The sequence below is a fragment of the Erithacus rubecula genome (assembly GCF_903797595.1).
Source record: "Erithacus rubecula genome assembly, chromosome: 24".
In the NCBI taxonomy this organism is placed as follows: Eukaryota; Metazoa; Chordata; class Aves; order Passeriformes; family Muscicapidae; genus Erithacus; species Erithacus rubecula.
The window spans coordinates 1,751,583-1,767,029 of record NC_136676.1 but is presented as its reverse complement, the minus strand read 5'-3'; the positions used below and the strand labels follow the sequence as shown (position 1 = coordinate 1,767,029).

General features: G+C 54.0%; 1 protein-coding gene across 1 annotated transcript in view; it reads right to left on the bottom strand.

Annotated features, from left to right (window-relative positions):
* Positions 1-3,987: 3,987 nt before the first annotated feature.
* The window catches only part of VWA5B1 (von Willebrand factor A domain containing 5B1), a 28,116-nt gene continuing 16,656 nt past the window's right edge, over positions 3,988-15,447 (bottom strand). The window contains exons 12-22 of the mRNA XM_079326102.1: positions 14,116-14,301; positions 13,721-13,906; positions 12,582-12,770; positions 9,850-10,069; positions 9,381-9,698; positions 8,640-8,777; positions 7,952-8,080; positions 7,420-7,494; positions 6,992-7,061; positions 6,653-6,776; positions 3,988-6,437 (exon numbers count right to left, since the gene is read on the bottom strand). Coding sequence (XP_079182228.1) covers positions 5,574-6,437; positions 6,653-6,776; positions 6,992-7,061; positions 7,420-7,494; positions 7,952-8,080; positions 8,640-8,777; positions 9,381-9,698; positions 9,850-10,069; positions 12,582-12,770; positions 13,721-13,906; positions 14,116-14,301 — 2,499 coding nt within the window. The 3' untranslated portion in view covers positions 3,988-5,573. The remainder of the gene's footprint in view (positions 6,438-6,652; positions 6,777-6,991; positions 7,062-7,419; positions 7,495-7,951; positions 8,081-8,639; positions 8,778-9,380; positions 9,699-9,849; positions 10,070-12,581; positions 12,771-13,720; positions 13,907-14,115; positions 14,302-15,447) is intronic.

The following is a 15,447-nucleotide window of genomic DNA, read 5'->3' as shown; positions in this document are numbered from 1 at the left end:
GGGATCCGTGGCCAGAGTCCCACGGGGAAACCACTGCTAAACGAAGTGACACAACTCCCTGCATTAGGACTGACCCCATCCTTATGGAGGGACCAAAACCTGCAGGAATTCGACCCTTAACAGCCGTAAAAAGGCAGCCAGAACCCCCAAAGCCAGCGAGCAGGCTGCACAACAACCCTGTGGCATCCAAAACTCACCTGCTGACACCTCCAGGCTGGGAATTGAGGTTAGTCCCAGGGAAAAAACATTTTTTGAAGCCTTTTAACCAAGCAGGTGCTGGGGAAGCATCTTGCAGGGCTTGGGCTCTCAGGGACACTCTGTGGAGCAGGACACCCATGGGTGAGAGTCAGCCCTGGGCTCCCAGCTCTGGGGGGATAAGCACTGCACTCAAACCAGTGCCCTGCCTTTGGCCAGGGCAGCTCACCTTAAAACACACTGGTCATGCCCTAAAACACTTTGCTCATGCCCTAAAACACTTTGTTTCTGCCTGCTGTGGTGCTTTGGATCTGGCTCAGCTCCAGGGCTGTCGGTGAGCACATGGCCAGACAGGGTTGTAATAACCTGCAGTGCCAACCAAGCCACCTTTCCCAAGGGATTTAAACCCTTTACAGGCTTCCTTTGCAAGGTTCCCAGCTGCTGTGTCCACTGCTCTGGGGCTGATGTTTTGACTCTGAGTCTTTCCCACCCCACAAACCCACAAGCTCTCACTACCCACACCGCTTGTTTTCCTGCCTTGTGCAAAGAAAGGATTAAAAACCACAACAAAAAGCTAAGAAATTCTCTCATTTAATGAGCAGACAAGCCCACAGACCTCTAGCTTGGCTTTTTAAATATTAGCAATATCATATCTGTGCCTTGAGGAGATTTTATGATTTTAACAATTCCAAGGGACCCACCAAAGAAGCTTCACATGGAGGGCATGAGCACCTGCAGGACTCAAGTGCATCCAAGCCCAGCACAAACTTCCCACAGCAAAGGGAACTTTACAGGTGGCACAGAAAGAGAAAACCAGAAAAGGTCATTGCACAAGAGGGGTTGATTCTCCTGATTTAAATACAAGCCCCAAACCCACACTGCAAAGCCACAGGCACACCCAGAGCTGAAGCAAACACTCACCAGTGACCTTGGGCAGTGATGCTGCTTCCTTACAGGCAAGGGGAAAATTCCATCCCCCTTTATATAGGGAATGACTCTATGGGGACAGCAGCCATCCCAAAAGCACAACTTGGGACCACCAGCTCACTGGCAGGGTCAGACACCCCATCTATGCACCCATCCCTCCTCTGAGACACCCCCAAACCTCAGCCTCAGGCCTCATCCTGCCTTCAGGATAAACAAATCCCAAAATCTCAGAGCAGCTGTCCTGGGAGGAGAAACAACACAAAAGGACACAACCCTCGTGTGCTCAGAGAGCTGCCAGCCCCAATGTGAGCATCCAACCTTCTGATGCCACCAGAAGCCATTGTTAGGGTGATCCTCAGCCCAGGGACCCCCCAAACCCCCCAGAGTCTGTGCTGGGTGAGGCAGAGCTGCGGGATGAGCGAGGGCGATGTGTGAAATCGTGGGGAGCTATTTCTGCTCCGTGTCAGCACCCACTGACAGCACCACCTTGGGAACACAGAGAAGCTCCAGGCAGCTTTTCTTTCCAAGGGAAATTCACCTGTACATAACTGCACTTCCCCATGAACCCCCAGCAGTGGCAGGGGTGGAGCTCCCTGGTTCTGGGTCAAAAGCTGGGGGGCTTGGGATCACAGTGAGCTGCTGGCACCCTTGACATCTTCATTTAGACTCCCAAATTTCCCCTTTATCTGATGGGCAGAAGCTTCTACAAATCCCTTCTCTTTCCTTCTGCTCAGGGTCACTCTTTTTTTCCCCTTAATTTCTTGGGACTTGTAGTGAGGCCCAGGCAAATGCAACTGATTGTGTAACATTTTGCTCAAAAAGCTTCTTAAACAGTCACATTTTTCTATTGGATTTCCCTTGCCCTTCACTGCTGATTACTGGAGTATTTATATATAAATAGAAGCTGTCTTCCCCATAATCTGCTTGTTTCTCCTAATTAACTCAGGGCTGCTCTCCTTGGGCTGCTCAGCCCTTGGGCTTTGGGGGTGCCAGCACCCAGCGGTGCTCAGTGAACCCAAAGCTGCCAAATTTATGCTGAAATTGCCTTTTTAGCTGATTTTCAAGAAGCAAAAGCCTCCTTTCCCAACTTTATGTGCTTAGTATCTGCCCCATCCTCCCAACCCCCAGCTCAGGGAAGCACTCAAACGTGATTTCTTCATGTTCCTCCCTCCTCACAAAACTTTCCCCTAATTCAAGGAACGTCTCGATTTGATAATTATTTTAATCATTATTACTCATCTTTCCCCTTTCTTCCCCCCCTCAAAACTTCGTCCTGGGCCTGTCAATCACTTTAATAGCTGTTTACAACCTATCATCAACTCTTGCATAACATCCACATGACTTCACTCAGATGCCTCCGACACCCAAAAGCTGCCCCTGGGCTCTATTTTCGGAGTGATGGAGCCCACGGCACCAAATGGCTGCATCCCCCGCTGGCGTGCCCGGGGTCCTGGGATGGGGAAAATCAAAGTGAAAAACATGCCCGAGGCAAAACTCTTTTGTAGTTAACACAAGGCAGCTCCACGCTGCTCCCTGGTTGGGGTTTTGGGGGTTCGGGTGGGTTTGGTGGGCTCAGACCCCTCCCCAGCATCGCAGGGAGATGTTGCATCAATTTGGGGAGACGAGAGCCAAAAGCACCTGGATCAGCCCCTGGATCGAGCGGGGGCTCGCGGGGGGTTTTGGCTGGGGTGTGACCTCTGCACCTCCTCCCACCCCTCACCGGGACACACGTACATCAAATTCTTTTTAAAATGTCGTTTTCTAGCAAAGTTCTCCACCCCGTCGGCGGCGGGGGACGGGGCAGAGGCGCAATCTGTGCTGGAGCTGCTGCCAGCCCTTTTCCTTCGGCTGCTTTGTGGGGCGGGGGGGGGACACGACGGCTCTTTTTTAAGCTCTCCCGTCCTCCCCCTCCTCTCCTTCAGGTTTCATAACCCTTCAAAGCACGAAAAGGCTCCTCCGGTTCCCGGCTAATGAGCCCCTGCGGAGGAGGAGCCGCTGCCCTGACGGGAGCAGCAAAATCCCGGGTGTGGTGGGGACACGGAGGGGTCTCTGCGGGGTCTCACCGTGACCCCAATTTGGCCACTTCTGGCCCCAAAACGCCCCTTGGCAAGAGGCTGCCCGGGATGGGATGTCTCTCCCTCCCCGTGTAGGCATTGCATGAAAATATTTATTTACACGCATAAAGGGGAGTATTTATTAAGCTACAGCTGACAACCACATCCAAACTAATTTCTCTTAATTAGCAACAGCACTGGAGTGCTCTTCTTTAAGGAAAATATTTACTGGGGTGAAAATCCCCTTGGATGCAAAGAGGGAGGTCTGGAGATGATGGGGCTGGTGACACCAATCCCCTTCTTGGGACACCTCTCCATCCCCAGAGATGGAGTCCAGAGGGAGGAAATTGGGCCAGAAGTGTCCATTTTTTGTGATACACGTACAGATACAGAGGTCACCAAAAGCAGGAGGGCACCTGGGGGGGTCCTTGCTTGCCAAGGAGAAAATAAGGGGTGGCAGAGCTCCTACATCCTGCTTTGGGTTGGAAAACACAATGGCTGCTTTATTAATACCTGTAATTACAACACTAATTAAGGAAGGTGTGGGATGAAGGCAGAATTTCTGCTGCTTCCTTGAACTGACCAAGGTGACAGGTTAAACCCTGCAGAGAAAGACAGCAGATCTCTCAGTTCCATCTCTGCCTCAAAGAATAAACAAACCAAATTTCCCTTGGTTTTTAAAATCCTGGATGTAACAGTTTACCAAATGCTGTGCAATCCAGGGTTTGCAAAACCCAGCTCCCCAAAACCTGAAGGAAGCTCCTTATCCCCTCTGAAACCCAGACCTAAACTCACATGCTAAATCCCAATGGGGTTTTTTGGGTATTTTACTGAACAGTAACCAATCAGCTGGGGAGGCCAGGGAAACCCACCAAGAGCCCACCCCAAAACAAAGGACTCACACTGGGAAGCAGAGCAGGCTGTGATTTACTGGGACAGCAACACTTCTGCAACAACAGAGAACACGACTGTGCTGAGGCACCCGGGCAGCAAACCTGCAGCACCACTGAGCATTGCCACACTGGCACCAGGGAGGGACACCAGGGACAGACCAGAGGGCTGCCAAGGTTCTGGGGGCCTCAGAGAGGTGACATAAAGCAGAGACTGCAGGGAAGCTCGAGGTTCTGCAGAACCCAGAGAGCTGACACCAAAAGCAGAGACCGGAAGGGAGCTCCTGAAGATCCAACAGAAGTGAAACCAGAGGAGAGACCAGAAGGATGATCCTGGGGACACCAGAGAGGCCACAGTGAGAGCAGAGACAGAGGGATGCTCATGGTCCTGGGGACCTTGGAGAGGTGACACCAGAGCAGAGACTGGAGAGGTGCTCATGGTCCTGGGGACTTTGGAGAGGTGACACCAGAGCAGAGACTGGAGAGGTGCTGATGGTCCTGGGGACCTTGGAGAGGTGACACCAGAGCAGAGACTGGAGAGGTGCTCATGGTCCTGGGAACCTTGGAGAGGTGACACCAGAGCAGAGAATGGAGAGGTGCTCATGGTCCCCAGCACTGCTTTCCCTCCTGTGTCAGCCCCAGACACACAGACAGGAGACAGAAGGCTGCTGGGACAGGCAAGGCTGCTACATGCCGAGGAAGGAGTGAAAGGCAGCGGGTTTGGGATGGGCTCCACAGGCATTGCAGCCACATTGCAGACAGCGGCGTGCAACTCCCTCCAGAGGCACTTGATCCTTCAGTGCCAGGCACCCTGGCTCTGCCTGTGAAGCTCCAAAGGCACACGTTGGCTGCAAGGGATCTCACAAACTCCTGCTGGGACTGCAGAGGGCCTGAGGGAGCCCAGCACCGTGTGGGTGTGATGGGGTTTGGTCCCAGCCTCCAACTGGTCCTGCTTCTTTGTGTGTGGCTGGGCTGTGTCACTGGCTGTGACAGTGGGGCTGCTCTTCACACGGTCGTTCCCAGCCCAGATTCCCTTTGATCCATGAGATGAGCATGTTGTCAGACCTCTGCCTTCTCTGAAAGCCATCTGAGATGGCAGGAGCCTCAGGAAAGCAGGAACTCAGGGCTGAGGGCTGCAGTGGGGGCTTGGCAGTGATTCAGGGCTGGGAAGAGGCATCTAAGCAAGGACAGGGAAAGTGGAGCAGGCCACAAATCTGCTCTGGGAACTGGGCTGAGACCAGAGGAAACCAGGATCAGAGGCAACTGGTGTAGCTGGAAGTGCTGATCCAGTTGAAAATAAAAAGCATCTACTGCAGGCAGTGGTAGGTTCCCTTCCAGAGCAAAATCCCGACTGCTGAGTGCAGGATTTTGCCCAAGCTGCTCAGTTTGCAGGGTTTGCTCTAATAAACACACACACACATCCCTGCAGCAGAGGAGGCATTTCCTTAGGGACAGATCCCTGCTCCTGTTCCCTCACTAATCTGCCCGAGCCTCCCTCCTCCTCCTCTCACACACTGCCCGGGTTGTAGCACAGCAGGTTGAACTCCAGCTTTTCATCCCAGTGCCGGAGCAGCACAAAGAGCTGCTGGGCTGCGGCTTTCACGGCGGCCAGGCTGGATCCCGCCGGGAAGCGCTGCCCGCTCAGCCACAGGCTGGCTTTGGCCGCCACCAGCTCCCACTCGATGAAGAAGGACGCCGAGCTGTGCTCCAGCCAGGCCAGCGCCACCGCCGTGGCCCAGAGCATCCCCTCGGGCTCGGGCTGCGGCTCGGCATCCCAGAGCGAAGCCCCGGGCTCGGAGCCGTGGGTGCCGCAGCCCCGGGCACCGCCAGCCCGGCACTCGGGCGGGGAGGAGAAGCTGCGGATGGTGATGGCAGGAGGGGACAGCTCCTTCTCGGCTGCCAGGGCTCGGCAGATGCTCTCGGCTGTGCTGCCCGACAGGTGCCTCAGGCGGCCGCTGCCCTCCGGAACTGCCGTGTCTGCAGGGCTGGGACTCCTCACTGCTCCCCAAACCGTGTCTGCAGGGCTGGGAGCCTTCCCTGCTCCCCAAACCGTGTCTGCAGGGCTGGGAGCCTTCCCTGATCCCCAGGCTGTGTCTGCAGGGCTGGGACTCTTCCCTGCTGCCCAAACCGTGTCTGCAGGGCTGGGAACTTTCCCCTGCCCACTGGGGTCCAGCAGCTGCTGGTTGGAATTCAGGACTTTGTGCTCCAAGGAGGGACTGCTCTTCTTGGTGCTGTAGGAGCCCGAGGGGCTGAGGGACAGGCGGTGGCAGGAGAAGGGTGATGTCCACTTCAGCTTCTCCATGGGGATGTTGATGGCATCACAGAAGGCTGAATTCAGAAGGAAGGCACCACAGGCCAGCTGCAGGGACACCTGCAAGGGGTGGTGGGCACAAAGGGAAGCTCTAGCACACCAACTACTTGTGGGTAGCTCAGGAAAAAGGGATGTATTAAACAGCTCTCCATCTCTCTGAGCAGGTCACTGGATACAGTTGTCAGAGACAGCAGGAGGAAGATTTGGCGGGATCCTCCTCTGCTCCCCTGCAGTGACCACACAACCCCAACAAGACCCAGGGAGGAGCTGCTCACCAGGGGAAGGTAGTCCATGCTCTCATTGTCACCCTCAGAGCTGGCTTCACTCCCTCTGCCTGGAGATTTACTCATGAAGCCTTTGGCAGCTCGAACCAGCAGCATGGTTTTATTGAGGGTCAGCCTGTGAAAGGGTGAAAAGGTGTCTGTGACCTCTGTGCTCATCCTGACACCCACCCTCCCCTCCAGAACCATCCCTGCTCCCCAGACACTGGCTCAGTCCCAGCTCCAGCTGCTATCCCTGGGGGTCCCTCCTCTCCCCCTGACTTGTGTTCACATCCGACCCATGCAGGTGAAAGGCACCTGCTGAGGTGAGAGGAAGGTCAAGCTGGTTCATACCTGGCAGCAAAGAGCCTCTCAATGGATTTTTGGGCTTGTGCAGAGGAAGCAGACAGGCTGTGGAATGGCCCTGGGGAGAAACACAGTGTTGGGGTTACAAGGTGCTACAGGAGAGCAAAAGGGAGCAGAGTCCAGGTTTGGCATATGGCCTTGTTAGGCTGCTGAATCTTTGGCAAAACCCTTTCTCTCCCCTTGCCTCATTTTTCCTATAGGGATAATAAAATTCTGACACCTCTTAAAAATGAACTTGGGGGAGATCTATACCAAAAGCTAATCAGGTTCCACCCTTTGCACCTTGGAAAGTGTCAGGGTCTCTGCTCACAAGCCTAGTTTTAGGTCACATTTTTACAAAATTCCCCAAAACTCAGCAGAAGCCCAAACCACAGACTCCATGGAGCTGCACCAAGTGCCAGCTGCTCCTTGCCTACCTTCAGGGACTCGGCAGTGCTCCCAGGCAGACGAGGACACGCTGCTGGAGGGTGAGGGGCTGCTCTCCTCAGCATCTGCAACCAGGGAACCACATCAGCAACAGCACCCAGGCAAAGGCAGCACCTTCCCTCCACGGCACAATGGGGTTAATGAACCTCTCTGGGGCTCTGTTAATTCTCTGACAGTGCCAGACAAGGTCTGATCCAACTCGTCTTCATTAGTGGAGGATTTGGTGACAAGTGAGTGCCTCACATCCCCCTGTCTCTAATTACAGCTGTTTCATCCTCCATGTTATCCATGGTATGGCTGCCAATTAACTTCTGAGCGCTGTCAGCAGCAGGACCTGGGATTTCAGGGTTCTGGGGGAAATTGAAGCTTCCTCACCCTTTAAGGAGATGAGCCCCAGCCTGACACGTGTCTGGTGAGCACCATATGCAAAGGGGAAGCAGAATTGAAAAAGAGCAGAGAAGGTGTCCCAAACCACTGAGATCTCTAACAGCAGGAAGGAGATAAAACCCCAGGGAATCTTACTCATGCTGTAAGATCCATAATCTCCATTCTGGCCACACACTGACTGAGGACGTCCAGGAGAACAGCCACGATGCCTTCTGCTTCCTGAACTCTTCTCTTTCCTCTGGTTGCCTTGCTTGGATGTTGCCCCTTGGCACGAGAGAAGAAAATGGCCAGTGTTAGAGAGGGACTGGCATGTGCATGATGGCAATGAAACCACAGAATGAGCTTGGTCAGGAACTGGAGTGACAGGACAGGGAGGAATGGCTTCAGACTGGAAGAGAGTAGGTTTAGATGGACTATTGGAAAGAAATTCCTTGATATGAGGATGGTGAGGCCCTGGCACAGATTTCCCAGAGAAGCTGTGGCTGCTCCCTCCCTGGAAGTGTCCAAGGCCAGGCTGGACAGGGCTTGGAGTAGCCTGGGATAGTGGAGGTGGTGGCAGAGGGTGGAATTGGATGGGCTTTAAGGTCTCTTCCAACCCAAAACATTATGTGATTCTATAGTCACCTCTGGGCATGCAGACCTCGGAGGAGACATTTTCCCTGGCCATGGGAAGAGATTCTTGCCACCAAGAGCTTGCCCATGGCCTTGTGTATGGGTCTGGTGCCAGATTGTGCTGTGGCTTCATAGGGTTTTCCCTGAGAGGTTTCCCAGTGAACCTTCCCTGCCAGGACAAGGTTCCAGCCCTGTGCCAGCCCCCTGTTACCTGTGTGGGTGTACTGGACCAGGGTGGGCAGGTAGGAGCTGGTGCTCAGGTCCACAGGCACGAACACAGTGTGCTTGCTGATGATGTTACAGGCCTTGCTGGTGTGCACAGCGCTGAGCTGGAAGCGCCGCCCAGACCCTGCCAGGGAGGGACAGTGGGCTCAGAGTCCTGGGAGCTCTGCTGCCCCCACACCCTGCTCCCAGAGCTCCTCCGTGCCTGGGGGTCCATGCCCAGCAGGGGCTGTGTCCCTGCATCCCTCTCAACTCTGCCTACTGCCACTCCTGCTCTTATTCCCCAAGCCCAGATGCACTTCAGGGTTGGCACAGCCCAGGGATGTGTGTGGCCCAGGGCAGTGATGGGTGGCTGCTGCTGGAGCTGGGTGTCACTTCCCAGTTCCAAGTGACCATCTCCTTAAAAATAACCACGTTACCTCATGCATGAAGCAGAGGAATCACAGAATCATGGAACGTACTGAGTCAGAAGGGACCCTCAAGGATCATCAAGTCCAACCCCTGCTCCTGAGCAGTGGGAAGGAACATGAACTTGGGAGTGACCATGTGCAGCAAGGCTGCAGAAGAAAGAGCACAAGGCAGCTGAAGGGGGCTGTTATATGGGAGCTGTTGAGACATTCCCTAATATTTCACCACCAGCAGCTTTTGTTTTCACTCCAGAGGCTGCTGAGACTGCTGGAAATCCTTCCCAAGGCTGGGCAGGATCTGCCTGCAGCCAGCTGTGCATTACCATGCTCGATTTCACACTCCCTCTCAGCGAGCTGCTCGAAATCCCGGATGAGTGACTTGGCTGCCAGGTGGTGGAAGGTCTCACTCCACAGGTCCGTGTCACCCTCCTCCTGGCTGTCCCGCTCTTGGAACAGAGGGTGGATATCAAACGTGACTTCCCACTGCACGGGCTCGTTGTTCCTCAGCCCCTTCACCACTGCCTTGCAGAGGGTCCTGGGGCAGCGTGGGGAGCCACAGGCAGCGCTGGGCTCCGGGTCCTGGGGCTCCCAGTCGGAGGAGGTCTCTGTCTCAAAGGTGAGGGATGGATGCTGGGCAGACTCTGCAGAGAGGGGAGAGGCGGATCATCAATCACCTCCGTGGGAGCTGAATTCCCCACCGACACCACAAACCCGTCATTAATCCTTCCCAACTTTCACACAGGGCTCTGTGCGATGCCTGGCAGGGTCTGCCCACGCTCCCCTCGCAGTTACCCGGGTCCCCGGGGCTCCGGCTGTCCGACGAGGAGCGCAGGCTCGGGGTGCCAGAGAACGCCTCCAAAGCCCCGGGCGGGGTTTGCTGCAGCCCCCCGGGCGGGGCTGGGGAGCTGGGGTCGTGGCAGAAGGACACACAGCCGTGCTGGAGCAGCGCCGGGCGCCGGGCGCCTGTGGCGCGGATCCTGGAGCCAGCGCTGGGCGGGATGGCCGGGAGGGGCTGTGAGCAGAGAGAGAAGGGCTGGGTGTGGGCAGCCAAGGGCACAGACCTGCTCTGATCCTGCCTGCTCCCTGCATGGACCTGCTCTGTGCCCTCTGATCCTGCCTGCTCCCTGCTCAGACCTGCCCTGTGCCCTCTGACCCCATCTGCTCCCTGCTCTGTGCCCTCTGATCCTGCCTGCTCCCTGCTCAGACCTGCCCTGTGCCCTCTGACCCCATCTGCTCCCTGCTCTGTCCCCTCTGACCCCATCTGCTCCCTGCCCTGTGCCCTCTGATCCTGTCTGCTCCCTGCATGGACCTGCCCTGTGTCCTCTGATCCTGCCTGCTCCCTGTCTGCTCCCTGCTCTGTCCCCTCTGACCCCATCTGCTCCCTGCCCAACCCCAGCAAAGGATGCAGTCACACAGGTCCTTCCCTCTGCCCATTCTCAGCTGGGATCCATGCCCAAAGCCCTCCACCAGACCTCAGGGTGTCCCCAAGGGACCCTGGCCCCAGGGGCTCCTTCCCCAGACATTTAGAAGGTGAAATATGAGTTTCATCCCTCCAGACATTTTAATGACTTCACTTGGGAACCAAAGAAAAGAAGAGAGACAGAAAGATCAAGGACCAGTTGCTTAGTAACGAAAGAAGAGAGGCGCAGGGGATGGGAGAAAGGAATTTTTTTTTTTTTATCTTTTTTTTTTTTTTTTTTTTTTTTTTTTTTTTTAATGAGACTATTTCTCCACTTTCAGGAGACATGAATCCCCCACTCCAGCACCTTTGGTGCCACATCCCACACAGATGCTCCCCTCTGCAAGGCCTGGGTTTCATCCCTGTCCCCAGGGCTGTGGGAAGATCCATCTCAGACAGACTCTATATTCCCAAAACACCACCAGCAGGAACAGAGGTGGTAAAAGGGTGTGGATGGAAGGACACTTTCTCTGAGTGACAACAAGAACATGACCTCCACCACTACCACCTAAATTTCATTGTTCTATGACACCAGCAGCAAAATGGAGAGCCAGGCAGCTCCAGGCATGATTTACCAAGCTAATATTGACACATCCTGCCAGACCCTTTCCATTCCAAACCTGTTCCTTCTCCTGCCTGAGCTCTCCTCCCAGCCAGAGGAACCCAGCTGGGAATGGAGCTGGGGCTTAAGCTGCTCATGGCTGGTGCTGACCTTTCCTTCCCAGCACGGCAAGAGTGGAGATGAGCTGAGGGCTCAGCTTCACACCCCTGAAAATGTCAAGCCCTGGCAGCAGGACTGGGAGCCCTGACAGCAGGAGGGATAGCAAAACCAGGCTGCATTTAATTAAGAGCAGGCAGCATGCTGTTAACCATTTAGTGCCCCCCAGAAGGGAGTCAGTTCCACCCCTGCCTGCACACTAAGGGCAGGAGGTGCTCTGGGGGTGTTCCCAGTACAGGGAATGCTGCCAGGACCCCTAAAACCTGCTGGTTCTGATGCTGTTCACCCCCCTCACTGCTGTACCTGAGGGCAGAGGTCTTATCCCTCCCTGTGGAGCCCTGACCCTGCTCTCCCCTTTGCCCCCTGATCTCCCCTCCCACCCCTCACCCAGAGATCTCCAACCCACAGCAGAGGGGAAATGAAAGTCCCTGACATCCCACTCCGAGTTTCCATGGGAACACAAGTGCTGCTGGTCCTCCCAGCCCTGCAGATGCTGATTGCAGAGCAGAGCATCCCAGCAGTGCCAAAGATGAGAGAAAACTATTCCTATCCTTCCCACAGATCAGTTGAAAAATCTGCCCAAATTCCACCTGCTGCAGGCAGGGGACAAAACCCTGTTCAACAGATGTATCACCACACAGGTTCACATCTCATCCCAATGCTGAATAAGCCTGTGGTTCCAGCTGGGAATCTGCTTTGACACCAAATTCCTTTTCCCTGCTGGGCACAGCCACAGGGAGAGTTTGAATCCTAAATTGTAGGGAGATAAGAAGGACCAGAGGAACAGCAAGGTGAAGCCACTAAGGGGAAGGGGAGCAGGGAAAAAACAGGCTCTGAGAAGGAGGGACTGCTATGGGATATGAGGATGGCTCTCTGCCCCCTGCTTGGCTCATTTCCCCAGTGTTTGTTATGTGCTGTAGAGCTACATCTATTATCTATATCTACTTTCTATATCTATTATCTATATATGTTATCTATTATTTATATATATTATGTATCTATTATATTATATAATATATCTATTATATATGTTACCTATGCCTATTATCTATATCTGTTACCTATGTCTATTATCTATATCTGTTACCTATATCTTATCTATATCTACATCTATCATCTGTATCTATTATCTGTATCTGTTATCTACATCTCTTATCTATATAATCTATCTATATCTCTTATCTATTTCCATTATCTATATATATTGTCTATATCTATTATCTATACAATACTTTAGGACTAGTGTGAGCCAGGCCCTTTCCCTCAGGCTCTTTTCCACCTGATATTTTCCTGTTTCTCCTTGCTGGCTTCCAGCTGCAGGCAGAGCCCTCCTGGGGGATCACCTACCTGGAGATCCACCTGCCAGGGCTCGGGGCTGAGCTGCTGCAGGTCCTGCAGGTGGGTTTTTCTGAGGGGGTTTTTCAGCAGGGCAGTGCCAGGATCACTGGCTGTGGGCACCTTCCTGCGAGGCTCCTGGTCAGAGATTTGGGTGGTGCTGTACGCCCTTCTCCTGGACACAGCCTCCACATCCATTCCTGAATGGTGGGAGAGAGGATCAGCTCCACTCTGGATCAGCCTGCAGCACCCCCCTGGCTCATGGTGAGAGGCAGGGAGCCCTCCCCAGGGTCCTGCCAAAGCTCAGGGGGCCACACTCTGCCCTGCAACGTTTTAAGCAAAGCAAGGAAACCACAAAAGGAAATAGAAACACACATAATTCCTGGGGATGTCAAGAGAGCAGGTTGGAAAGGTTTTGTCTGAGGAGTTTTCAGCCAAAAAAAGTCTGACTGCATTTCCCCAAACCTCCCTGGAGAAGACAAAGGGTTTACTAATGAAATTTAATTAGTGCAGACACGCTCCTGTCAGAGCAAGACTAAAATTTGCCTTGGAAAGACACGATTTCTCATTGCTTTTGACAAGTTTGAGGGGATGCACAGCACAGCTCATCTTGGAATAAAAGGGAAGAACATCCCATGAGTAATAGAGGTTTCCCCAGGTCTGGGGTGCAACCAGCTGCTTTATGCCACATGCTGCTGACACAGACACCCAGCCAGGCCATGGTGGGGAGGAGTGACACCCTGGACAGGGCTTTGGATCCATTGCTTCCCACTCCTAACTGGAGTTTTGAGGTTCCTGCAGTCCTGAAGCTGCTTTGCAGGTACAGGGATGGTCGAGCAGAGCATCCCATTTGCTCACTCCACTCCCCCTCACACTGCTTGGGAAGCTTGTAAATAATTATGTGGCCAAATCTAAAGCTGCTTTGAAAATCTCCAGGGAGCCCAGCTCACCAGGGCTTCCCTTGATATCCTGACAGGTTTGGATAAAACATCCAAACCAAACAGACTCGTTCAAGCCTCAGGAGATCTGTCATCTCTCCTGCAAACTCCTCCAGCTCTTTGTAGCTGAAGACATGTAAAAATCAGGCAAAATAATTGGGGGAGCAGTGTCAGGAGTGTGATTAGAGAGACGGGGGCATGTAGAGAGGAAACCTGACCCGTGTCCATGTCCGACTCTGCCCCAGGATCTCTGGCCACACCCTGCCTGCTGGGGCAGGAGCCTTCCGAGTCTCTGGAGTGGTTCCAGCTCTCCAAGGCTGCTCCCTCCTCCTGGGAGTGGAAGAAAACCGAGCTGCCCGACTCCTGGGAATGCATCATGCTGTACCGCCGCCTCTTGTCCTGGGGAGAAGCACACAGAGGGAAAGGGTCCCACACCTGTCTGTGCACCAGCTCCCAGCTGGGACAGGCTGCACAGCACCCCCAGGCACTGCTGCCCCCAAAATCCCACCCATCACCTCCCGAAGGACACAGCTGGGAAGCAGGAGACACCCCCTGAGCGTGCACACACCCCAAGAGCCCCAGCTCCTGGGACAGCCCCAGGGACTCACAGATCTGGGGTTGGAGAGGTACAGGGAGGTGTCACAGATGACACTGTAGCTGAGCAGACGGTCACCAGGGAACAGGCAGCTGCTGCTGACAGGGGACACCAAGACCTCGGTGCTCTCAGGAAACACCCACTCCACGGACACGTCGCTCAGGACCGGCGCCATCGCCTTCTTCAGGGACCTGATCATCTGCAAAGGGCAGGGGAGAGGTTCAGCAGCAGCTGGGCATGGTGTGAGCCATGGGACACGTGCCACGTGCTGCAGGGAAGGGGAGCATTCCCTCAAACAAACCCATCAGCTGGTTCCTACCCTCTCCTACACTCTGATTCCTCTTCATCTCCTCTGACACCCATCCCAGCACCCCCATCTCCTTGGCACAGTTATACACAACAGAGGGTAAATGGTTGGTCTTTCCAACTTGAATGACTCCATGATTCCATGAATTTTACCGTGAGCAGACAGTGATGGAGCACAGGGCTGATCTCACACACGCTGCCAGCCCAGAGCAAGGTGTGAACCTGAGGGAACTTTCTCTGATATGAGGCTGCATCCCTTGCTCCCCTCCAGCACTCAGGAAACCCTGTCAGCCTCCTCTAGTCAGAGCCCCAGCCCTTGTCCCAAGCCCAGCACTCACACACTGATGTTTCTGGAACAGCTCATTGCTGGCACAAGTCTCTGCCAGAGATCAGCAATGCTCTGCCAGTTACACGTGTGGAGAAGACCAATATCTGTGAATACCTCATGGACAAACCTCCCAGGGAGACATCTACACGAGCTTCCCTGCACTCCAAGGGAACTGAACACTGCATTTATAGAGACAGAACAGCTCAAATATTCCCTATTGTTCCCTGCTTTTTCACAGGCTTGGAAAGACACACCAGGCTGTGTTCTATAAGGCCATTAATTGATGCCTCAGACTGCTGAAGGCACCGAGCTGCACAGCCTGCAAAGCTCTTATTAATAGCTCTTATTAAACACCTCTCTCTTCACTGTCTTTGCTTTTAATTTACATCAGAAATGTTGATGTCATTCTGTCTTAGAGAGGTTTTTGTATGCTCCAGGCCCCTGCAGAGGGTGGAGTTGCAGAACTCCCCCTTGAGAGATCAAGAAGGTAGAAGCTGGCTTTTTGGAGATATTTAGGAGCTAAAGACCCAATTCTCTCTGGGTTTAGCCAAGCAGCAGGTGACAGGCTGGGCTCAGTGCATTCACCAGGGGACAGAGCCATCCCTATGCTGGATTTGAAGCACACAGTTTTACTCTTCATGGGGAGAGAAGGAATGGAGAGGCTTTAAAGTCAGCTTAACAAGCAAAGCCATCACAGCACATTCCTCTCGC